The following is a 27155-nucleotide window of genomic DNA, read 5'->3' on the forward strand; positions in this document are numbered from 1 at the left end:
ATTTACTTATTTATTTATTTTGTACTTTAGATTCCACATACAAGTGAAAACATCTGGTATTTGTCCTTCTCTGGCTGATTTATCTCACTTAGCATAACATCCTCTAAGTCCATCCACATGGTTATAATTGGTAAGATTTCATTCTCATTCTTTTTATGGCTGAGTAACAGCCCATTGTACATACACGGGATCCTCGGGTTCCGACACAATTCCATTCCTACAACATGACATAACCCAAATTTTGGTGTAAGTCCAAACATACTTTAGCCTAACACAAATGGAACTTTGAACTTTTAACAGTCCAAAATGGTGTAGGTCATTGTACTGGGGGACATCAACTCCCTCACTCATACGTTGTGTATTGCTGCATATTCCTCTGACGTACTTTACCAAACTATAGTAGTTTGCCCACATAGTCCATAAGTACAACGATAATGGCATAAGCTGAAACATTCATGTCTCAGTTTTTTTAAGTTTTTGTGGGAGTGAGCACTGTAAACTTGAAACATCAAATGTTGAGACTGTAGTAACTCAAGGACCCCTGTATGTACCACATGCTTTTTATCCAATTATGCGTTGATGACTGCTTAGGTTGCTTCCATATCTTGGTTACTGTAAATAATGCTGCAATGAACACAGTGGTGCACATACCTTATCTAGACAATTTCACTTAGATTTAGTTTTTCCTCAGATGTTACCAACTCAAAGGCAAGGTACTAAACCTTGAATTTTCAAAAATCTGATCAGACTAGATCAACTGTTCTCATTTATCCAAAGACTATCTCTGAGGAAACAAATGTCCCAAATGCCACATTCTTAAGAAATATGGTTTCTTCAAAACCACAGGGCAAGATCATATCTTTTGACTCTTTACCAGAGTCCTGGAAAGCAGGGAAAAGGATGCAAGGATAGCAATAAACTTTCAATCCTTCTGCTTCTATTCTTTTTTTAATTTTTAAAATTGATTTTAGGGAGAGAGGAAGAGGAGGAGATGGGGGGAGAGGAAGGAGAAGAGGAGGTGGTCAGGGAGGTAGGAAGGAAGAAAAGGAGAGAGGAAAGAGGGAGTAGGGAGAGGGAAAAAGGGAAAGGGAAAGAGTGTTGGGGACTGAAAAATAAACAGAGTATTTTGTGGTCTAGATATCTAAAGCAGTGGTCCCCAACCTTTTTTGGGCCACGGACCAGTTTAATGTCAGAAAATATTTTCACGGACCAGCCTTTAGGGTGGGACGGATAAATGTATCAAGAGTGAGTCTGGCCCTGGCCGGTTGGCTCAGCGGTAGAGCATCGGCCTAGCGTGCGGAGGACCCGGGTTCGATTCCCGGCCAGGGCACACAGGAGAAGCACCCATTTGCTTCTCCACCCCTCCGCCGCGCTTTCCTCTCTGTCTCTCTCTTCCCCTCCCGCAGCCAAGGCTCCATTGGAGCAAAGATGGCCCGGGCGCTGGGGATGGCTCCTTGGCCTCTGCCCCAGGCGCTGGAGTGGCTCTGGTTGCAATATGGCGACGCCCAGGATGGGCAGAGCATCGCCCCCTGGTGGGCAGAGCTTCGCCCCTGGTGGGCGTGCCGGGTGGATCCCGGTCGGGCGCATGCGGGAGTCTGTCTGACTGTCTCTCCCTGTTTCCAGCTTCAGAAAAATTAAAAAAAAAAAAAAAAAAAAGAGTGAGTCTTAGACGGATGTAACAGAGGGAATCTGGTCACTTTTTAAAAATAAAACATCGTTCAGACTTAAATATAAATAAAACGGAAATAATGTAAGTTATTTATTCTTTCTCTACGGACCAGTACCAAATGGCCCACGGACCAATACCAGTCCGCGGCCCAGGGGTTGGGGACCACTGCTCTAAAGGACAGAGGTGTTGGGCCCAACCCTCCACCTCAGCTGCCTGATTGAGTTGCAGGAGGCTGTGCTTGATTCTTGCTTGTCTTGCCCATATTCCCGCCCCGCCCCAAGGGCTGGAAGCTAGTTTCTTATTGATGTAAAGTTAGATTGAATAGTATGGTGGGGGTTGTTGTTGAGTTGCCTTGGAAACTTTACTGAATTGCTAATGGACCACGTTTTTCCATGAATATAGGAGATGTCTTTTTGGGGGAGCCATGTTGTGGCTCAGGAACAGTAGTGACTGTTGGCAAGCCATGGCATCCTCACGAACCCATCTGTATGTTATATATCTTTAAGTCTCTATTTTTAATTCAATTCCATACCTTTTCCAGCTCGGGACCCCAGAATCGACTTGTAGCAGCTGGTTCGCAACAAAAGTGGGAGAGGAAAAGAGGGAGAGGGAGACAGAGAGGGAGAGGGACAGAGAGGGAGAAAGAAACATCAATTTGATGTTCCACCCATTTATGCACTCATTGGTTGACTCTTGTATGTTCCCTGACTGGGGATCGAACCTTCAACCTTGGTGAACTGGGTTGACACTCTAACCAATGGAGCTACCTGGCCAGAATTCTATTCTTTACACAATGGGTAGGCAGCCCTCAGTTCCACGTCAAACAATTAGAGGAATTCAATTACATGGTCCTTTACAAACACTAGTACAGAGGGGTCTGAGATCAGTGAAGGGATGGGAGACATCAGATCTTTTAATGCTTTTTATTCTCCTTATATAAGCAGAATCATCCAGACCACAGCATTCTGACCTAAACGCACAAGGCAAGAAGACCTTAATTTACACAACCAGCCTTTCTGGTATAAACTTCCTAGGTGATCATATTACATCTTTATATACCTAAAGCCTACAGAAATGCTTGGCACACAGATGCACTCAGATGTTTGGGCTAAGCTTAAACAAAGGAATCGAGGACCTTAGGCAAAGACAGTATTTTACTGGTTCACTCTTAAAAACTCTGCACAGACTGAGGTATCAGTTTTCTGGAGAGGCTACATGTTTACATTAAGTAAGCATTACTGACTTGGCCCCAACCTGAGCAAGCCCCCTGTAGTAACATATGGCTGGCAGCTTATCTGATCCACTATTTTTATTGGATAAACATGAGTAGCATTAATTTCTCCACAGCTCTCCATGATCTGATAAATAAGCATATGGGATCTAGGAAGTCCTACTATTACTTTGCAACAGGTGTTCACAGTGTTCTTTCTCAGGCGTGCACAAAGTAAACAGGATTTAACTATTATGCATTTGCCAATGTATTCACATAAGGGGATGGGCAGGGAACTAGAAAATGGTGTTCCTAATTGGTATGCTTAGGAAATATTTAATCAGAGTAAGTAAGAACCTCTAAGTCTCTCAATATTCACATTAGCTAGAAAGAGTTACTGAGTTAATTAGAATCTTTTTCCAAAGTTCTAGCTAATTCAACTGATGACAAATGTAATGATTTAAAATTAGTAACCATAGGCCCTGGCCGGTTGGCTCAGCGGTAGAACGTCGGCCTGGCATGCGGGGGACCGGGGTTCGATTCCTGGCCAGGGCACATAGGAGAAGTGCCCATTTGCTTCTCCGCCCCGCCCCCTTCCTTCTTCTCTGTCTCTGTCTTCCCCTCTCGCAGCCAAGGCTCCATTGGAGCAAAGATGGCCCAGGCGCTAGGGATGGCTCCTTGGCCTCTGCCCCAGGCGCTAGAGTGGCTCTGGTCGCGGCAGAGCGACGCCCCAGAGGGGCAGAGCATCGCCCCCTGGTGGGCAGAGCATCGCCCCTGGTGGGCATGCCGGGTGGATCCCAGTCGGGCGCATGCGGCAGTCTGTCTGTCTCTCCCCGTTTCCAGCTTCAGAAAAATACAAAAAAAAAAAAAAAAATTAGTAACCAGACCAGATGGTGGTGCAGTGGATAGAGTATTGGCCTGTGACACTGAGAACCCAGGTTTGAAACCCCAAGGTCATTGACTTGAGCAGGGTGACTGGCCTGAGCATGGAATCACAGACCTCACCCCATGGTCACTGGCTTGAAGCCCAAGGTTGCTGGCTTGAATTAGGGTTCACTGGCTTAGCTGGATCCCCCAGTTGGGGCACATATGAGAAAGCAATCAAAGAACAACTAAGGTGCTGCAACTATGAGTTGATGATTCTCATCTCTCTCCCTTCCTGTCTGTCCCTCTCTCTCTCTTGCTAAAATAATAATAATAATAATAATAATAATAATAATAATAATAATAAAATTAGTAACCATGACATATATGTATCTGTAATGCCAGAACATTGTAGATACTCAATATTTCAACTTACAGTTACATTCAGGAGGTTAATACCAGTACTTTACAAAAATATGACTTCATACCACCTTTAAGAAGTATCTAGTAAAAGAGTTCATATATCCATTTAAATAATACCTAGAACTAATCAAGAAAGTCACATTCGACATTAGAATTAAGTTCTAAAATATGTTAAGTTTGAAAGTAATTTAGGGATTATATACATCCATGATTGGCAGATGTTTAATAAATATTTGTTCAATGAGAGTTACAAAATTTCACCATAAAAAGTAGTGCTTAATAACATTCCATAAGACAGACATGTATAAATAACTGTTCTGAATCTGAATTTGATAGATCAAATGCTTCCCAGTTCTTAACAGTTAAAGTAACCTTACTGGTTCAATTTAGTCATAAAAAAGCATTAAACCTCTTCTATATCTCAGACCTTAACCAGTTCCATGACCATGTGTCAAATGCTCTTCTCTCACTAGCACTACAGGGTCCTTCTCTGGGTCTTGTCTAACCAGGACAATGGTCTAAAAGTAAACCTGAAAAGTGAGGGTTGTAAAGGGGAAACTTTCTGGACTGCAACTTGTTTTCATCTAACCGCTGGTCAAAATGAAAAAGAGCTTTAAGCACACACAGACCAAATCAATGGTATCCAGGAGCAGAGTGACAGCTACAGCTTCATCTACAGGTCATCATCAGACTCACTATCTGCAGTTAATAAGGGTGATTAAAAAAATTTAACTTTAATAGTAATTACACTTCAAAGGCATGTTTAAAAATTCCCTTTTATATAAGCCATTTTTCCCTTAGGCCTGACTTCTAAGAGTTAAATCAAATTTAAGGACAATAAAAATAGCCACAGAACATGACAAAAGGGCTTGTGTGAAATAATCTAAAAAGAACAAGGAAAAAAAGTGACCTAATAATCTGTCAACGATATGATGCTGTCATGCAGATTCTACACAGCTGCTTTCAATTAGAATACAGCACCATGTATCTGTGACAAGCAGCTAGCATAACTTCCAAATTCTACGGTGCAATAATGACGTAAATTAAGAAAGGTGCTACAAAACTAAATTCTATGAAGAAACAGGCTAGATTAACTTGTGTCGAAAAGTAGTGAGTCCTCACAACACCAAACATAAGGACAGACTAGATAACCAGTAAGAGTCTCCTGTCCTTGACCATGTACAGTTTGATAGGAAATCCAAACCCCATCGGCTATTAGGATGCACTAGAAGCTCCTGAATAGAAAAATAATGGAACAGCAAAGGCAAAAATAATAATAATAATAATTAAACAAGTGGGACTACATCAAACAAAAAGCTTTTGCACCTCAAAGGAAACGATCAACAAAATGAAAAGGCAACTTACTGAATGAGAAAAAATATTTGAAAATCATATCTGACAAGAAGGGACTGATATCCAAAAAACATAAAGAACTTACACAACTCAATAGCAAAACCAAATAAATACAATTCTATTAAAAAATGGGCAGAGGACCTGAATAGACATTTCCTAAAGACATGCAAAGGTTTAATAGGTACATGAAAAGTTGCTCAACATCGCAAATCATCAGGAAATACAAACAATGAGATACTACCTCACACCTGTTAGAATGGCAGTCATCAAAAAGACAAGAGATAGTTCAATGTTAGCCATGAACATAGAGAAAGGAAAACCTGGTGCACTGTTGATAAAATGTATATTGGCGCAGCCACTATAAGAAACAGTATAGCGGTTTCTCAAAAAATGAAAACTAGAACCACCACATGATCTAGCAATTGCAATTCTGGATATTTATCTGAAGAAAACAAAAACACCAACTAAAAAGAAAAGCTCTCACATATTCATGGAAGCATTATCCCAATAGCTAAGATATGGAAATAGCCTAAATGTCCATCAACAAATGAATGAATAAAGAACATGTGGTGTGTATGTACACATGAATAGTATTCAGCTATAAGACAGAAATCATGCCATTTGCAACATGTAGATCAAACCTGAGGACATTATGCTGAGCAGTGGAATAAGCCAGACAAAGACAAATACTGCATGGTATCATTTATATGTGGACCCTAGGGGGGTAAAAATCAAACTCACAGAAACAGAGTTGAAAACTGATTGCCAGGAGAAATAAGAAAAGGTTGGTGGAAGAGGAAAAATGTTCAGCTATAAGATGAGTAAGGTCTGAGGAGCTACTATAAACACAGTGACTAGAATTAACACTGTATAATAGAAATTTGCTAGGAGAGCAAAAAACTGTTCTCACATAAAAAAAGATAAATATAGGAGGTGATGGATGTGTTAATTAACTAGGTGGTAGGAATCTTTTCACAATGCATACATACTTGCATACTTTGAGTACTTTAAATATCTTCCAATTTTGTCAATTATACCTCAATAAAGCTGAAATATTCATGGAAAAAAAGGGAGAGAAATAAAATTTGGACAATTCTCTCTATTCAACACCTCTGGGCTACATACTCTTCTTCCAAAGGACACAACACATGTAGGCTGACGTCTACAGAAAAGGTCTCTGGCCCACCTGTCTTGGGAGGTGGTAGAAAGTAAACATAAATGTATCAGTTTTGACAAAAAAGACACCTTTGGCATGGAGGAAATGGCTAAAACTAACCACTTTTGTGATTTTATTATAATACCTGCACAAAGAAGAACATTAAAATGTACATAAAAGTCTAAAACAGCCAGACCCACTTTCCAGGAGTTTTGTCTTAGAATTGGGAGGCAATTATATAATCAGTGTACGTAAGTGTAACTTTAGGTAGATAAACCAACACCACCTTGTTGGTAGCCAACATTCAGTATACACACTCTCTTACCTGCCACATCCATCTCCGGATATAACAGGTCTGTTTGTACATTGTCAGGGTTTACTGCATTTTCATCCCGTTCTATACTTGTGATTAGGGCAGCTTTAAAGTGATCACTAGATGGTAAACCACATAAACAAAACATAAAAAAAAACTTTTCAGTGTTTTGATGTAATCATTAACTGAGGAACTGAATACTGTAAAAGCACCAAGGAAAAGAAAGTCAGTGTTTGGCACTAGACCCGACCACTGGCAGAGAACATCACCAGCCCGCAGCCTCCGCTCATTTCCTTTATCCGTCCTGACCTCTCCTGGGTCAGTCACCTCGGTGCCACTGCTCTCTAGATCTCATGGATTTTTCCTTGTACTTTTCTGCCATCAAAATTGGGTGCACAAAGGAAAATTTTCTAGATCTTCAGCAGAACCAAAACACCTTCCTTTGCACCACGATTTATGATCTGACTGGGTACAAAATTACGGTTTGAAAATAACTTCCCTTCAAACCTTTAAAAAAATATTCATTTTTCGTCTAGCATTCAACATTGCTTATGAAATGTCTGTCTGTTACCACTGAAACATTTGTTACTATTGTGGATAACCTATTTCTTCGTTCAAACATTTTTAGGATTGTCTCTTTAACTTTAGAAAATCTGAAATTCAACCAGGATGCCTATGTCTAGGGGTCGGGTTTTTTTTCATTTATCCTAATTCATGCTGAGGACTTCCCTTTCTTCAGCTCAGAGAAATTCTTTTTTATTAGTACTTTCTTCTTCTCAACAGTCTGTCCCTGCTTCTAAAACTATTTAAAATTAGAAGCTCTGAATCTGTGCTCCGTGCCTCCTGACATCTCTATTTTTTCTCTTTTTGAGATCCCTTTGACTAATTCAGGTGAGCAGCTTTGTTTTTAGCCCTATTCATTCTTATTTAAGTTTTACCAAGAAATTTAAAAATGACTTAAAAATGATTAGAATGCTTATACTCCCAGCAACCTGTTCTTGTTCTAAAAGTGTATTACTGTCTTAAATCTGAGCACACTAATTTCTCTATGCTCCTAGGTACTCGTTTCCTACAAAGTGAGTAGCTCTGTTTATTTTTTCTTGCTGTTAGTTTGCCAAAAGGCAAGTAAGACTTTATTACTGGTTTATATTTATATAAAGACTCAGTTCATCCCAGAGATACCAGCATGAGTTTCTTCTACATCAATATAGGTATTACCCCAATGGGCCTCTAAGTTAAAAGAGAAAACTGCCAACAGACACCATGTATAGGGTGAGTTATTCCATAGCAAACTTTCCATATGGTGTTTGCACATGCAACAGCAGAGTGGCTGAGGATCCCCACAATAAAATGTAAAAACCACATTATCCTAGGGGTGGGCTGCTTTTGAAGTCCATCTACTACTCCTCCCACCTCCTGCTCAGTCTAATGTGATCATCTGACATTAGCTTGAGCTCTGCTTCTCAACCAAGGGTAGAAATCCTCCCACATTTAGATCTCTCTACCTTCTTTAAAAATAGGTATCGCCCCTGGCCAATTGGCTTAGTGGATAGAGCCTTGGTCCAGCATATGGAAGTTCTGGGTTCAATCCTCAGTTAGGGCGCTCATGAGAAGCTACTAGCTGCTTCTCTCCCCCTTCCTCTCTCCCTTCATTCTCTCTCCCCCTCTCACAGCCAGGAGCTCGGTTGATTCGACCATCAGCCCCAGACAGGGGTTCTGAGGTGGAACCTGGTTGGGGCGCACACAGGAGTCTGTCTCACTATCTCCCCATCTTTCACTTAAAAAAAAAGAGGTATCTCACTTTATCCTGAATACTAGACATCCCCAATACTTGCAGTCATCTTAGTACATGCTAGCAACTCTTACTGCTATAATATCCTTTTACTGAACCAACATTCCATATCTAAAAATGCTATAAAAATGGAAGATCGCACACAATCATACAGCATGTAACATATACACATATGCATAAGAATACACACACATGACTATAAATCTGAATTTCAAAAGAGATACTTTTATACACAAACACACACACTTGAAATACGATGCAGCTATAAGGGGGGGGGGGGGGGATTAAACTCACAGAGACTGACGAGAGCTCCAAAACTCAAATACACGAAACTTGTTACTATATAAAAGTTTCAAGTTCCATGTGTTGAAAGAAAACAAAAATATCAAATCCTTATGTGTTTAAAATCATTTAAGTATAATGAAGAGTTTGGCCACATTTCAAACTACCATTTCTCACATGAAGTCACAGAAGAAATTCCAATTATTAATGAGGAAAGCAGAAGAAAGCCTTTCCAAGTTTATCTAAATTAAAGAATCCCCCTAAAAAATGCAAAAGCCTAACTTTACTCACATTCCAAAGAATCTCTAAAATCACTATTTCATTCTCCACATCTTTCCAGATTTAAAAAAAGGCTCAGCTACATAAGACAATTCAGACAATACCCTGTAGCTTTCCTGTCCAGAATCATGTCATTTCTTTGCCTAAAACTATCTAAAGGCCTCCCAACCATCTTAAAATAAAGTTCAGAATGCCCTAACTGCCCTAAAAATCCTGCATACTTCTCTAGTTGCATTTAGAGCCACTCAGTTCATATTTTCTCCCTCTCATTTCCCTCCATTAAACTCCATTTCCCTCCATTAAACAGGTCTGTTGGTCTGCCAGTTCCTCTCTCCCCAGGAGTCTCAGCCCAACTCAGGGTCTTTGCACACACTATTCCTATGCTATGGGCTGTTCTTCTGACCCCCCCCCCCCACAGGTACCTGCTTATCTCTTACTGACTCCTCAACATGTCATATTCTTAGGAAAGCATTTCCTAGCCATACCCTTCAGACTCAGGTCCGTTAGCATCATTAAGCTTGTTTTTTAAAGGAAAGGAAGAAAGAAAAAGAGCAGGAGCTGCTATGTTTATAGTATTTCTTGTACTACATGATATGCTCCAAAAACCAGGTACTGAGTTTGTCTTGCCTCTGAACCCTCAGGATCTAGCACTGTGCCTGGACCAGCAAGTACTCAATATATTTATTTCAAGAGCTAGCATTTGAATTGTCTCTCTGATCAAGGCCCAGTGTTTCCAGAAAGGAGAGTCTACAAATTCTTGCATAAACTGATTCTATTTTTGTAGAGGTCCCTGATAACAGGCATAATGAACATCTTCCGAAAACAAATTTTCACTGCCATGGAGGAAAATTTAATCAATTATGAGAATAGTATAAAACAGTAAACAACTACTTTGGGAGAATCTCTATGGTTTTATTTTTCCTTATTGAGGTAACAAAATAGCATGTCAATGACATATTCATTATAACAAATTATGTACTGTCATAACTTATTGCTTAGTTTAATAAACATCTCCCTAATCATAGTAGAAAGGCAAAACAAAAACTATGTACACAGAAACACTCAAGACAGAAACTGTAAATTTCATAGCACACTCTGTTGTTACTTTCTGTACTAAAGAACACTTGGAATAGTGAAACAAATGCACTGGGGCTATTCTCAACATAAGAGCAAAGAAAATATGGGATAGAAGCTCACAGCCATGTAAATGTGTCTTCCATTTCCAGCACATGGGATAATAGCAAATGTCAAGAGACCATGTCTCTACACAAAAATTCCAGTATGGTTCCAGTTTGTTTTTCCAATGAGAAAGGGAATCCTTTACAAAGCTTACCTAAAATGAACTGCACAGACTAAGTTTTAATTTTGTGTTCCGAATTTGACAGAGTACCTCAAGACTGGAAACATGAACCGATGCAGATAGCATCTTAGGCCACGCAAGGAGAGACTGGGCAGCTTCCAGGAGAGACACTTAACAAGCTTCTTAATGTCTCAGTTCAATCTGAAAAGGCCACCTTCAGAGCACTAGATTAGTGGACTTTTTCTTCATCAGCTAAATTTAGAGAAAAACACCCCATCATAACAACCAAGACAAGAATGGGAACTGGTATCATATGAAGACAAAAGAAAAATCCAATAAAGAAGCAATATCTATTCACATTTGCTAAGCATAATCCCAGAGGAAATGAGAGAGTCATAGGGAAACATGAGCCAAGATAGTAATTGTGCAGAGTGACACTATTTGTGAAAAGTATACCCACACTCCTCAAATGTGACCTGTCCTGATTCAATAGTTATGGACATTCAAGTATCTTAGGGCAAGATAAGCTTTTATTAACTGGCCCCAAATTAACTGAGCCACATATTGGGTGTTTCAAATTACTCAGATAAGCTTTTTGATCATTATTTGGTTATTTAACATCCCAGCCTCATGACCTGGACTTAGCAAAGACTCTAGATTAGTCTTATTCCAATTTAGGATATCATGTGAATTAATGCTATTTATGAAAGTTCTATGGGTGTTTGTTGTTTATAATCTAAAGGGGTAGGGGAAGTGAGCAAGAATATAGAAAAGCATGGCAGAAATTGAATACATACAGACTTAAGAATAAATAAAAGAAATAGATTAATGAGGTAGTCTTGAGTTTTCTATTATTCTTGAATAAACTATACTCAAAACTTTTCAATTTGAGATTCCTAACTCTAACAAATATTTTTATTTCTAAGTAGAGAAAACAGACATCCTCCCCAAAAAAGGAGAAAAAAATGCTATTAGTTTTCTATAAAGTATAAACAGTTAAATGAAGAAGATTCACTATATTTTGGGGTCAGCTTCTGAATAAAGAACTGCATACTAGGAATGTGTCTCCATATTTATGCAGCACTTCACATTTTTCAAAGTAATTTCACTTTCAACATTTCCTAAAATCTTTATGTTAAATGTCCCCACTTACTAAGCAAAACACTAAAAACAAGTAGCACGCTCCTAATCATACAGTTAAGTAGGGATGAGAAATTATGGCACTAAGACTAACTACTAGATCAAAACTCTTCTACTATATTCGTTCAATCAATAATTAACATTTAAAACCTACCATGTAAGACGCTCCCATGTATAAGACGCACCTTAATTTGGGGACCCAAAATTTGAAATAAATGTATTACATAAAGTTATTGAATTTGGGGTTTTTTGTGTTTTTTTTTTATATTTTTTCGAAGTTAGAAGCGGGGAAGCAGTCAATCAGACTACCACATGCACCAGACTGGGATCCACCCGGCATGTCCACCAGGGGTCAATGCTCGGCCCATCTGGGGCGTTGCTCTGCTGCAACTGGAGCCATTCTCAGTGGCCAGGCCAACTTTGCTGCAATGGAGCCTTGGCTGCAGGAGGGGAAAAGAGAGAGAGGAAGGAGAGGGGGAAGGGTGGAGAAGCAGATTGGCGCTTCTCCTACAGGCCCTGCCCAGGAATCGAACCAGGGACTTCCACACGCCGGGCCGATGCTCTACCACTGAGCCAACAGCCGGGGCCTTGAACTCAAGTTTTATTCACTATAAAATTCATACAACTCCTTATTACTGTCAAAACTCCCATCCATTAGCTTGTCCTCATCTGTGTCTGATTATGAATCACTGTCTTCAACAATGAGCACATACAAGTGCAAAAAAGCTGGAAATGAAAGTAAAAAAATCTACGACCACTGTGTAAGACACACCCAGTTTTTAGGCCCCAAATTTTTCGAAAATTTTGGGTCTTAGCCATGGGGAAATATGGTACAATGTGACAGGAACTGTTCTAGGCACTGGAAGGGGTAGACCAATGAACAAACAGACTCAAACCTCCACACTCGGAACTAACATTTTAATCAGCACCACCATGTGATGTTTTTTCTCCTGGCTTGGCTACTCAGATAACATTTACAACACCAAATATTTAGTTACTTTCTTTGCTCATTGAAAGAACTTAATGTAGTCGAACTAATAAATCACAAAAACCAAACACTCAGAACTTAAAACATGTTTGGAAAGTTACTAAGCATGGCAATTCAAAATGAAATTGGGGTATAGTTCCTTATCTTCAGACGCTTCCAAATAAAAAATAACAAATGTTAGGACCATTTTTAAAAGAGAAAATGCAACCAAGATATTGAGTTTTATCTAAATTGCATATTAAATCAGGGTTCAGTGTTGTGGGGATAAAAAGAGAAAATGTCAGTCTAGGCTTTCTTAATTTTACACCAATAGGATGCAGATTTAGTATCAAAAGATTTAACTTTCAACAATTAGTTATTTTACTTTTACCATTGTTTTCTGTATACTATCTAAAAGAGCCATTTACATTATTCAAATCTATTAGGAAAGAGATCTAAAATTTAAGTCTTTACTATGTCTGCTGTACAAACATCTTTAATCCCTTACAACTCTATAAAATAAATATAAATGTAGAGGAGGCTGAGAAAGCTTAAGTAATTTGCCTGTTTTGACTAGATGATATATAAGACTTTATTAATTATGAAATAGTGGCATTAAAAAAAGTTTGAAAAGGAGAAAATAAGTTTGAGATCCACAATAAAAGTTTCAATTAATTTAACTAATTTTCAATTAATTTTCCCTATAAAAATTTAAAGGTATTGAATACATATCAGTCATCTGTAAGAATATTTACATATCTTATACCAAAAATAATTATGCTATTGCAACTCACACACACACAACCATTTGCAAAACTGTAGCTGTGAAGAGAAAGCACTTCTCTTAGCAACATCTTAAAAACAGTCATAACACCCGTGCTAACTCTCTATAAAATTAAATTTTACAAAGCATCACTTTCTTTCCCTCATTTTCTTCAGAAAAATAAACTTTCAGAAGAGCAGTATTTTAGTAAGCCTGTTCTCACAACCTCAAGACAAAACCTGAACCCTTTCCATACATTTGCGCACAATTTGTCCAGTTTTATTATCTAGACACACAGTCACAAAGTTGTCCCGTAGAGCATGAAGGCTATCTGAAGATCTCCCAAACCAAAACTGTAGGGAGCAAAAGACAGCTTCAAGAAGTTACAATCCAAACGAGCTCATGAGCAATTGCACAATTAGAGACAATCTTGGGAGAAATACTGCCTAAGGTACCTACAGAAACTGAACAGATATGTTCCTAGATATGCAACCTTCTTAAGCAGGAAAGACAGCTAATTTGTGACCAAAAAAATAGCAGAGGCTCAGTGCCTAGGGTACAAGAGGGATAAGAAAAGAACAGGATGTATGACCAGGGAACCAGAGGGTGGGTAAGGTCTGCCCCGCTAGATACACTCAGGGCTCCTCATAGCGATGGCCCTTCCCCACATCTTCTACATGGAATCTCATTGACGAGTGATTTCTCCCCCAAAACATCAGAGTCAAGAAATAGACACCAAATATCTAAAATATTTGCTAAGGAGCAGCATATTATCTGAACTGCAGGCTAACACAAAAGAACATTACCTATCCCTTAGTAAAAAAGTGAAGTGTGTGTGTAAGAGACAAAGAGGATGACTTAACCTTCCTTCAGATCCAATCCTTAATTGCTCCCTGTAGCAGCAGGGGATGGTCTTTAAATTCACGGGAATGTATACAACCACTAATACTTTGCAAGAAAATGCAGTGAAATAAGTAAAAACTGATTATTTTCAATTAAACATGCTTATGAGTGGGAAAACAATGCCACAAGCTGAGACTTCATGTGATGTCAGTCTTTCTTTGGAAGAAAGAGATGACAAAGAACCCATTTAAAAATAATCAGCCTGACCAGGCAGTGGCGCAGTGGATGGAGCATCGGACTGGGATGCCGAGGACCCAGGTTCGAGACCCCAAGGTCGACAGCTTGAGCGTGGGCTCATCTGGTTTGAACAAAAAGCTCACCAGCTTGGACTCAAGGTCGTTGGCTCAAGCGAGGGTTTATTCAGTCTGCTAAAGACCCACGGTCAAGGCATATATGAAAAAGCAATCAAAGAACGAACAACTAACGTGTCGCAACGGGCAACGATAAACTAATGATTGATGCTTCTCATCTCTCCATTCCTGTCTGTCTGCCCCTGTCTATCTCTCTCTCTGATACTCTGTCTCTGTAAAAAAATAATAATAATAATAAAAACTGAAACTACAACAGCAGTCATTGTGACACTGGGTTCAAAAAGAATTAAAAATTAATTTATTTTAGCAACAGCTAAAACCAGGCAGGTTGGATTTGAGCACTCAGGCCAGTTTGCTGATCTCTGCTTTAGCCACCTGCATAAAGGATACATGGATACAGAAGATTGATTTTTTAAAAATAAAGAGGCTTTTGTTAAATTTGTTTTGTTTTGTTTTAACAAGGACAGAGAGAGAGTCAGAGAAAGGGATAGACAGGGACAGACAGACAGGAACGAAGAGGGATGAGAAGCATCAATCATCAGTTTTTTGTTGTGAGACTTTAGTTGTTCATTGATTGCTTTCTCATATGTGCCTTGACCGTGGGCCTTCAGCAGACCAAGTAACCCCTTGCTCGAGCCATCGACCTTGGGTCCAAGCTGGTGAGCTTTTGTTCAAACCAGATGAGCCCGCGCTCAAGCTGGTGACCTCGGGGTCTCGAACCTGAGTCCTCTGCGTCCCAGTCCGATGCTCTATCCACTGCGCCACCACCTGGTCAGGTGCTTTTGTTAAATTTGATGTAAATAATCCTAATTGCTGGTGGCTTTTGAGACTTTAGACTAAGTGCCAGATTATCAAATTTTCCTCTCATTGACAAGGAGCTAAAGCAGAATTGTGAGGTCATGAGGAAATGAATTGATAAGCTGCAGTTTTATTTATGAGGTAATTTATTTAAATATCATATTAGAGAGGTTAAGCACAGAACTAGCATTTCTTTTTTTTTCCCATGCCCATTTTATTACCCAGATGTAATTACTCAAGCAAAGCTATTTGACTTTGTTTTTTGCCTCTATTTATAAATTCCATGCCTATATGGCTATTGCTTGAGTTGTAAATTTTAAACATTATTCACTGGCTTTCTGCTTTGGATGACAAAGGTTTAATTTTTTTTTAACATCCCCCTCCTTATACTTTTGCTTTACATAATCTCCCACAGTTTTCTACTACTTTTAGGATACACCGATTATGATAGAAATAGGAATATCTAAGCCACAGAATATTTCATCATTATGTTTCTTTTCTCAGCTTAATTTTTCTTAGAGTTAATTGTAAGAAGAGATTTGATTTTTTTTGTCTTTGTCATTAATTTATTCCCAAACTCTCCAAACGAACCATCCTTTGTACGGTGAGACACAGAGCGTGTTTTGTGTTTTGTTTTTCTCTGTCCCTCCTGGTAGCATCCTGTTCTCTGACTCCGGTGTGAACTGGCTCTGGGCAGCCCCTGCACAGCTGCCCTGCTGGGCTTCCTTTTGCTCTCATCCTGGGAATTCCCTTCGCTCTCCAGTGCTGTATCACCTGTTTCCTAGATGCAGACTTCCTTTCCTCATGTTCCCTCTTCTCATAGACTACATGCTCCTGTAGTTTTTTGGGAGGAGCAGGAGAGGACAGAGAATACGTGGGAGATATATATATACTTTGAGAACCTCATATGTTGGAAAGTGCCTTTACTATACCCTCACTCTTATACTTGATTGTTTAGAAGGGCTAGAATTCTAGATTAGAAACCATTTCCAATGGAGTTTAGAAGACATTCCATTAAATTTTAGCTTCAGGGTTGCTTTTGACAGTGAGTGGACAATTCAACCTGAAAACTTAAGCTTTGCAAAATTTCAAGCATTATTTCTTTGTAGTTCTTATCTTCCCTCTAGTTTTCTCCATTCTTTCTTTCCAGTATCTGGAAAGTGAGCTCTTGGAATGAATATATATTTTATATATATAAATTTTATATATTTTATATATTTAAATTTTATTTATTGATTTTAGAGAAGGAAAGGAGGGACGAGAGAGCGGGAGAGAGGGCAAGATGGAGAGACGGAGGAAGTGAAGGAGGCATTGATTTGTTGTTCCCCTTATTTATGCATTCATTAGCTGACTGTTCTATGTGCCCCGACCTGGAATCGAACCTGCAGCCTGGGCGTACTGAGACCACGCTCTAACCAACTGAGCTACCCAGCCAGGGCTCCAGATACTCCTTTCAGTCAGCTGTTGAATCTCCTGGACTCATGTTCCCATTTTGTATTTTTCTCTCCTGTGTTTTTTTCCTTGATTTTATTTTTTGATGTTCTGCTTTCTTGGAGATTTAAAAACCCTTCTTCCACACTCCTTTGCTGCATATTCACTAAGTACCTTCTATGTGCCAGGCACCATGTAGGTTATAGCGATACAGCAGTCATCAAAACAGATGTTAAGTCCCTGCCCTCAGGGAGTTTACTGTATCTGATTTTTCATCTATCCCTCCTGTTTTTCTGTAAGGCACCCTTATTTGCTTAAAGTATCTTAAACCTAGCAGCTTTCTGTTTCAGTTTAAGTAATAAAACCTGTCTTTGAGAAGAGCTGGAGAGGAGAAGCTGCTTGGGGCAGGGGGAGAGCCCAAGGGAATCCGTATTTCCCAGTAGACTTAGAAACACTCATCCTGTTTTGGCTTCACCATAGAATCTCTACCCTCTGTGGTACCCGGCATCTTCAATTCTAGAACCTTCCTAGGTCCTTTTGGCTTATCCTCCACTGTGGACCCTGAGAGCAGTGAATGCTAAGACCAAAGTCTTAACATTAAGTCTTAGTTAATGCTCATCTGTATTTTCATTTCTAAATAAAATGCCTTTACTTAGTCTGACAGGGTCTCCTCTCCTAGTCAGCCTTCCATCCGGTTTATGAGACTAAGTTTAGCTGCCATTCTTAGTATGGGCTTGTAAGAGAATAGATAAAAATTCATAGTTGAAGAATTCTTACTGGCCCCCAATTAAGGGGGCCCTTTGTCAATGATAGCTAATTAACATATCAGAAATTATGGTTTTAACTTAAATTTTATTCATAATATAACAAATATTTAATTGGAACATTGTGAACATTCATTACTTTAAAAGTTCCATGAAACTCTCTAATAAAGCATTTTCTTTATTTAGACTTCATTTTTCTCTTGAACAATCAGCATTTTCAAAGAACAAATATTATTGAGCATTTTCTTAGAGACCAAGACTGTTTCCCTTTATTCAAGTATAAATTGCTCAAGGACAAGAACTTTGTTTTGTTGATCACACCAGCTTGAAGGGAACCTGATCTATCATATACATGTATAACCAGCTAGGAATGGTTTTCACTTTTTTTTTTTTTTTGACAGAGACAGAAAGACAGAGAAAGGAACAGATAGGGACAGACAGGTAGGAAAGGAGATGAGAAGCATCAATTCTTCATTGTGGCTCCTCTGTTGTTCATTGATTGCTTTCTCATATGTGCCTTGACTAGGGAGCTATAGTAGAGCAAGTGACCCCTTGCTCACGCCAGCGACCTTGGGCTCAAGCCAGCGACCTTGGGCTTCAAGCCAGAGACCATGGGGTCATGACTATGATTTCACACTCAAGCCGGCTACCTTGGGGTTTCAAACCTGGGTACTCCGTGTCCCAGTCTGACAGTACTTACTGCACCACTGCCTGGTCAGGCTTTCCATTTTTTTAATGCTTTAAAAAAATAAAGAGACTATTATTTTGTGACACATGAGCGAAAAAAGAGAATCACATGAAATTCAAATCTCAATGTTCACAGATAAAGATTTATTGGAACAGAGCCTGTTCATTAATGTCTGCATCTACGGCTGCTTTGTAGTGATGGCAGACATTGTGTGGACGAATATATTACTATCTAGTCCCTTTCAAAAAAAGTCTGTTGACCTCTGAGTTAAAGAACTCTTGTTCTGAATTTCGTTTGAATTTTAAGTAAAATTAAGACAAATTCATACATTTAAAAATGTGTACATAAAAGTCCTTGAATCAAGGGATATTTGAATAAAGACACTTAGGGGCCCTGACCAGGCAGTGGCAAGAACATTGGACTGGGATGCAGAGGACCCAGGTTTGAAACTCTGAGGTCGCCGGCTTGAGCTCAGACTCATCCAACTTGAGCACAGGGTCGCTGACTTGAGCAAGGGGTCACTCGTGCTGCTGTAGCCCCCCTTCACCCCCATCAAGGCACATATGAAAAAGCAATCAATGAACAACTATGGTACTGCAATGAAGAACTAATGCTTTTCATCTCTCTCCCTTCTTGTCTGTCTGTCCATCTCTCTGTCTCTGTGAAAAAAAAAAAAAAATAAGACACTTAGGAATGGTCTAAACAACCTTGAAAGAAAAAGTCCAGAGGGATTAAATGGTTTACTCAGAGTCATCAGGGTCATCCAGGGAAAAGGGAACAGAATCAAGAGCAGAGTCTCCTGGCTCTGAGATAGTTTTTCCCTTAGATAAGCACCTGTCACCAAAGTTTTAACCTCTTTGTACCTATTCCCCTCTATAACTTTCTATTACTAAATTTCATTTTCATTAAAATGTTAATAAAACATGCTTTTTTAATTAGACCTTCCCCAAATATTTAAAACAGATTTCCCTTGAAATTTACTTATGACTGTGCCAAAGAAAAAGCAGTATAGAATACTGGCCATGGCTCTGGCCAGATAACTCGGTTGGTTTTAGCATCGTCCCAAAGTGCAGAAGTTGCTGGTTCGATCCCGGTCAGGGTACATACAGGAACAGCTTGAGATTCCTGCCTGTCTGTCTATCTCCTCTCCCCCATCCTCTCTCACTAAAATCAATATATAAAAATTTAAAAAAAAAAAGCGGTAGAGCGTCGGCCTAGCGTGCGGAGGACCCGGGTTCGATTCCCGGCCAGGGCACACAGGAGAAGCGCCCATTTGCTTCTCCACCCCTCCGCCACGCCTTCCTCTCTGTCTCTCTCTTCCCCTCCTGCAGCCAAGGCTCCATTGGAGCAAAGATGGCCCGGGCGCTGGGGATGGCTCTGTGGCCTCTGCCTCAGGCGCTAGAGTGGCTCTGGTCGCAACATGGCGATGCCCAGGATGGGCAGAGCATCGCCCCCTGGTGGGCAGAGCATAGCCCCATGGTGGGCGTGCCGGGTGGATCCCGGTCGGGCGCATGCGGGAGTCTGTCTGACTGTCTCTCCCTGTTTCCAGCTTCAGAAAAATGCAAAAAAAAAAAAAAAAAGAATACTGGCTGAGGACAGTCTTTGCATTGGGGAGACCCAGACTCTTGGCTCTGTCACTAAGGTATCACTCTAGCCTCATAATCCTCTGAATTTCTCTAAATTTCATTTTTCTCACCTCTAAAAATGAGTGTAGTACCCACTTCAGATGAGAGTGAAGAAACTGAATAAAATGAAGGATATCAAACACTTAATATACTGACTGTCACAGAATTAAGAGTTCAAGAAATATTACCTAGTATACTTTGTCTCATCATGTCCAAATATTTTTTTAAAGATTTTATTTATTCATTTGAGAGGGGGGGAGGGAGAGAGAGAGAGAGAGAGAGAGAGAGAGAGAGAGAGAGAGAGAGAGGAGACACAAGGTGGGAGGAGCAGGAAGCATCAACTCCCATATGTGCCTTGACCAGGCAAGCCCAGGGTTTTGAACTGGCGACTCAGCTTTCCAGGTCAACGCTTTATCCACTGCACCACCACAGGTCAGGCTCCAAATATTTAATAATCATTCATCATCCCTGAAGAGCTTCATAGGCAGGGTTCTCAAACTTCAGTGCTCACAGGGCCACCCTGGTGAACTTGTCAATGCAGAGTTCCCTGAGCCTCCTCTCGGCTACATTGATTATTTAATCTGGAATGGGAGGGAATCTGCTTTTGCAAACTCAAGTGACATTTGAATACAGGTAGTCCACGGAATAAAAATAGTGTTCTTAGATAATGAAACATATTGAGAGGTTAAGAGACAAGCAAAAACCTAAAAAAAAAAAATCAGTTTTAATTAAGTAGTGTACTTAAAATAGGAAGGAGCTGAATACTACTCATTGCTTTTGCTGCTTTTCCTTTTACAACTATCCTAATTGTTTCAAATTTAAACTTGTGTTGGGCTCCATAAGTTAACTAATGTTACATACAAGATGATTTTCCAGTTTTAAAGGTTAGGACTTCCAGTTATACACCAACTAGACATTTAAGGAACTCAAAATGATCAGTATTCAGGTCCTAGTGGAAACTCAGTTTTCCATCTTGGAATTCAGCCACACAAACTTGTTACCATCCCCAGAGAATTTGAGATTGAGCCATTTTACTTATGGTATATTTGTAAACAGAAATTAAAAATCAAAACAGAAAAACATGTGTATTCCTACTTCAAAATACAAACTAAAACAAGCTAAAAATCTGTCTACACACAAGCACAAAACTAAATATAGTCTATATTAAGAACCCTGATGTACAATGCATGTGAGGTGAATTGCATGCAACAGCCACACCTCAGGGTAAGGTTTTTCCATTTAAATGCTTATTCCAAACCCAGCAAAAACGGAGTTGACAGTGGCAAGTCTGAGAACGCACACACAGGCTGGCAATTACCTTGCTCCAGTCGATGGCACAGGGAGCGCCGGGCTGCTTCCATCTCTGGAGTCGGATTATCTAGGACATGCCTACACCACTGCAGAGGGCTCAGGGATTTCTCTGGTGAGAATGTCTTTGAAGAGCCAACATATAACCTTAAAAAGAGAAATCTACATTATAGGCATTATATTGGTATATACAAATTACCTTACAAAGAAAATAACATGTATTTAACTCACATTTGATTAGTTCAAATACCCAAATTACTTTTTTTTTTTTCTTTTTTGTATTTTTCTGAAGCTAGAAACGGGGAGAGACAGTCAGACAGACTCCCGCATGCGCCCGACCGGGATCCACCCGGCACGCCCACCAGGGGGCGACGCTCTGCCCACCAGGGGGCGATGCTCTGCCCCTCTGGGGTGTCGCTCTTTTGCGACCAGAGCCACTCTAGCACCTGGGGCAGAGGCCAAGGAGCCATCCCCAGCGCCCGGGCCATCTTTGCTCTAATGGAGCCTCGGCTGCGGGAGGGGAAGAGACAGACAGAGAGGAAGGAGAGGGGGAGGGGTGGAGAAGCAGATGGGCGCTTCTCCTGTGTGCCCTGGCCGGGAATCGAACCCGGGACTTCTGCACACCAGGCCGACACTCTACCACTGAGCCAAATGGCCAGGGCCCAAATTACTTTTTAATAGGGAAACATCCCTAAATATAATATGACACTTTATGTATGTTGGTGAAAAGGACTCCCAAAAACTATGAAAATGTCTGAGAGTCAGAGAGATTAGATTTGTTATTGAAATAACCATGATGATCTCCCTCACATTTCTAGAAATGAATATTTTCTTGTGTTTCTTGGCAACAGAACCTTACATGAGCTAATGTATGTATGTAAACATGACGTAGCAAGCAAAGCAAATCTTATGTGCTGTTTAAAAGTGAAAGTCAATTGTCTGTTGATTTTCTCAACTTTCAAATAATCAGAAATTTCTCTAGTAAAGTCTATACTAAGTTTGGTAAGTGCTTCTTTCTCATTAAAGCCAAACAGCTATGAAAAATATTTAAGGAAGAGTTCACTTGCAGCACCTATACCATTATATAATAATGGGTAGAATTCAAAATAATCATGAGGCACTGTAAGTTAAAACAAAGATTTCCTCTCATTGATATACTACGCTAAGGTAAATTTTAGAATTTCAGTGATAGGGTTATATAAAAAGGTTTAACTTGAGGATTAACTAACAGTTAACTAAAAAAAAGGAGAAAGAAAATTATAATCACTGACTCTAGTAATTGACCTTACTTTAGAAGCTGTAATCTAATTACAAATCTCATTAAAGTAATACTCCTTTAAACAAAGTTACCATAATTCTAATAAGTGCACTTTCTTGAAATAACATACCCATTATTCACTCTTTTACACTCTATTACACTCACCTATCAGAGTAGTTTATCAGTTATCCAAGATTGTTGGGGAATGTACTGTTCTTCAGTAAACTATCCACTTTAGTCAAGGGTTGGCTATCTTTTTCTGTAAAGGGCCAGCTAGTAAGTGGTTAGGCTTTGTGGGCTACAGTCTCTGTCACAACCACTCAACTCTGCTATTGCAGCCCAGAAACATCATAGGTGATATGTAATGAATAAGGTCCTATGAATTTTACCTATAGACATCAAAAGTTTAATTTACCATAATTTTTACATCATGAAATAATATTCTTTTGATTTTTTCAATCATTTAATAATGTAAAAATCTAGCTGCCCAGCCATACAAACTATGCAGCAGGCCCAATGTACCCATAGGATACAATTTGCTAACTCCATTACATAGATGAAGATTCTAAAATATCTGTTTTAATTGATTTAATAGTAATCCTAATATATCATCATTCTCGGACAGTGTTGACACATGGTCCTATCTTAATCAAGAGTATAGTGATTAAAAATTCATATTCCTGGGCCCCACTTCAGTCTACCAATACAAGAGTTATCACCTAAACCCATCCCTCTCCTACTAAAGGACCCCCGAACTATCCAGTACTAGGTAGCTCTCTAGACCTCCCAAGTAAATAAAGGTTATTCTAGGCCAGCTGTTCTCAATCTTTGGCGCATCGAAATCTCATGGAGGGCTTGCTGAAACAAAAACTGCTAAATCCTGATTGCAGGCAGGTCTAATCTACCTGATTCAGTAGGTTTAGGGTGGAGTCAAAGCATCTGAATCTCTAGCAAGTTCCAGGTCAGGGGTCCCCAAACTACGGCCTGCGGGCCACATGCGGCCCCCTGAGGCCATCTATCTGGCCCCCGCCACACTTCTGGAAGGGGCACCTCTTTCATTGGTGGTCAGTGAGAGGAGCCTAGTTCCTATTGAAATATTGGTCAGTTTGTTGATTTAAATTTACTTGGTCTTGCCTGACCTGTGGTGGCGCAGTGGATAAAGCGTTGACCTGGAAATGCTGAGGTCGCCGGTTCGAAACCCTGGGCTTGCCTGGTCAAGGCACATATGGGAGTTGATGCTTCCAGCTCCTCCCCCCTTCTCTCTCTCTCTGTCTCTCTCTCTTCTCTAAAAATGAATAAATAAATTAAAAAAAAATGTTTAAATTTACTTGGTCTTTATTTTAAATATTGTATTTGTTCCCATTTTGTTTTGTTTTTTTACTTTAAAATAAGATATGTGCAGTGTGCATAGGGATTTATTCATAGTTTTTTTTTATAGTCCGGCCCTCCAATGGTCTGAGGAACAGTGAACTGGCCCCCTGTGTAAAAAGTTTGGGGACCCCTGTTCCAGGTGATGCTGACAATGCAGTCTGGAGACCACACCTAAGAATGGATGCATTGGTCCAAGAATCAGAGTAGCCCCATTATTCCTGTTGCCCAGTGACTGGTTTAGGCAAAGGCCCTGGAAACAATCCTAACCAATAAAAACTAAGGGGAAATATTCTGATGGGCATATGGACATGTTTCTCCTCTTTTTTTGTTCAGTTTTTTGTCTCCTCATTTTTAAAGACCCAATTATATGCTGCCTACAACATATACACTTTAAATACAAACACATGGATTAAAAGGATGGAAAATTTAAAAATTAAAAAACTACCCACAAAGAAAAGTCCAGACCCAGAAGGTTTCACCACTGAATTCTACCAAATATTTAAAGAAAATGCCAATTCTTCAGGAACTCTTCCAAAAAAAAAAAAAAAACCAGGAGAGGAAGAAATGCCTCCTAACACCTACCACGCCAGTGTAAACTGATACCAAAACCAGACATGCACGTTACAAGGGAAGAAATTAAAATGAATATCCCTCATGAACATAGAAGCAAAAGTTTAAATATTTTAGGAAATTGAGTCTAACCATAAGTAAAAGGCACATTTCATCATTAGTAAGTGGGATTTATCCCAGGAATAAAAGGTTAGTTTACCATACAAACGTAAATGTGCCTTACCACATATATACTAAAATAGAAAACTATATACTAATCTCAATGGACAAAGACTAAAGCATATTTTATCAATTCCTTATTTTTAAAAAAAGAAAACTCTCAGCAAATTAGGAATAGAAGGAGACATCCTTGATTTCATTAAATACAGCAACAAAAACAGCATCTGTAATGATGAAAGCCAATGAATGTTTTTTCCTAATACCAAAAACAAGAGAAAGACTGGAGGATCAAGCCAGTGCAATCAAGCAATAAATAAAAATAGTCACATTGGAAAGGAAGATGTAAATCTGTCTTTATTCACAGACGGCATGATTGTCTGTATAAAACCTGAGGACTTGTTATGCAGGTGGCCAAGGCCAGGCAGGTTCACATTGTATTCAGGCAGACGATATAGGTACTGCGGAGACAGAAAGCACAGGGTCATTCCCATTTATTAGATTCTTGCAATGGCAGGCGAGCAAACAGGCAAGAGAAAACCTCTTTTCCCTGCAGCAAAAAGCACTGCTCTTTTGGTGACTGGCAAGCAATCCCGTGCCAAGGGAAAGTACTGTAGCCTAATGTAGGCTATACACACACACGTGGCTCTGCCACGTACTCATGCACTAGTCATGCAAAGTGCAAGTGAGCAAACCTAACACAGCTATTTTCTCTACAGGACTCTACAAAAAAGATACTAGAATAAAGCAGTTTTCTGGTAAGTTTTTAGGGTACCAGATCAATGTACAAAAGTTCATTGTATTTGTCTATTAGCAACAATCACTACTTTTAAAACTTCACTTTTCACTTACAATAGCATAAAAATAAAACATAAAATGCCTATGGATAAACCTGACACATGATGTCAAGACCTGTGCACTGAAAACTACAAATTGTTTTGAGATAAAGAGATAAATAGACAACATTCACAGGTCAGGAGACTAAAGATCATTAAGATGTTAATTATTCCTAAATTGATCAATATATTTAACAAAATCCCAATCAAAATCTCAGCAGGCTTTTTGTAGAAGTGTAAAAGCTCCTTCTTAAATTCACGTGGAAATGCAAAGATCCTAGAAGAGCCAAAACAACAAGGTGGAAAGCTACTGCTGACCCACCATTACAAAGCTATGGTAACAAAGTCTCAGAAAGGCATAAAGATAAACAGATCAATGGGCAACAGAGATGGCCAAACACAGAGCTACACCTATATGGAATACTGATTTTCTGGCAAATCACAAACACTATTCAATGAAGAAAAGATAATCTTTTGAACAAATGGATATCGATATGCAAAAAGGAAACTTTGATCCATACTGCCCACAATATCCAAAGTTAACACAAAACAGATGACAGACAAAAATGTAAAACCTGAAACTACAAAATTTTTAGAAGAAACTACAGGCAAAAGAAAGCCTTTGTATTCTTAGGTTGATGAGTATTTCTTAGATACAACTTCTTATACTGAAAGTATAATCCATAAAAGAAAAAAAACATCAATTGAACTTCATCAAAGTTAAAACTTTGCTCTTTGAAAGACATTATTAAGAAAATGAATAATGAACCATGGACTGGAAGAAAATATTTGCAAATCATATACCTGATAAAAGAACTTCTATGCAAAATATATACAAAACTTCTGCAAACTCGAAAAAAAGCAACCCAATTTTAAAAAACAGACGGAAGACTGGAACAAACATTTCACCAAAGAAAATCTATGATGGCAAAGAGCAAAAGAAAATGTGCTTGTCATTGGTCATCAGGGAAACACAAACTAGAACAACAATGTGATACAACTAGACATCAGAGTGGCTAAAATAAAAAGATTGGCCATAGCAAGTATTGGTAATGTGGAGAAAATGAGACTCATACAATGCTGGTAGAAATATAAAATGGTATAACCACTTTGGAAAAGATTATAGTAGCTTCCTGAACAGTTATCATACACCTACTCTCTGTACCAGCCATTTTAAAGTCATTAAGTATTTAGCCTAGAGATAGGAATGCATGTGGCCATAACAAAGACTTACTTGTAACAGTCAAAAACTGAAAACCCAAATGTTCATTAAACGATAAATAAACAAACTATTGTAATGTCCATACAATCAAATAGCTCTCACAATGAAAAAGAGGAATGAATGCAACAAATGACTTTCAAAATAAATATCTTGATTATAAGAAGTCAAAAAAGAGTGCACAGTAAATGACTTCATTGCTCTAAAAGTATAGAAAATGCAAACTAATCCAGACTGAAAGAGAACAGATCACTGGTTACCTGGGTTGGAGATAGACAGGATCATGAGGGACACAAAAGGGCCACCAGGAAACTTGGAGCATGGGGATATAGCCACTATCTTGATTGTGGTGACGGTTTTATGGGTAGATATGTATGTCAAAACCTATCAAATAGGCTCTAGCTGG

At 39.3% G+C, this 27155-nt stretch overlaps 1 protein-coding gene across 3 annotated transcripts in view; it reads right to left on the bottom strand.

The window, feature by feature from the left end:
• The window catches only part of SLAIN1 (SLAIN motif family member 1), an 83618-nt gene that overhangs the window by 45462 nt on the left and 11001 nt on the right, over positions 1-27155 (bottom strand). For all 3 annotated transcript variants that reach the window (XM_066380717.1, XM_066380716.1, XM_066380718.1), the window contains exon 2: positions 21350-21486. In XM_066380717.1, coding sequence (XP_066236814.1) covers positions 21350-21486 — 137 coding nt within the window. The remainder of the gene's footprint in view (positions 1-21349; positions 21487-27155) is intronic.

The sequence above is a fragment of the Saccopteryx leptura genome, chromosome 4 (assembly GCF_036850995.1).
Source record: "Saccopteryx leptura isolate mSacLep1 chromosome 4, mSacLep1_pri_phased_curated, whole genome shotgun sequence".
Lineage (NCBI taxonomy): Eukaryota > Metazoa > Chordata > Mammalia > Chiroptera > Emballonuridae > Saccopteryx > Saccopteryx leptura.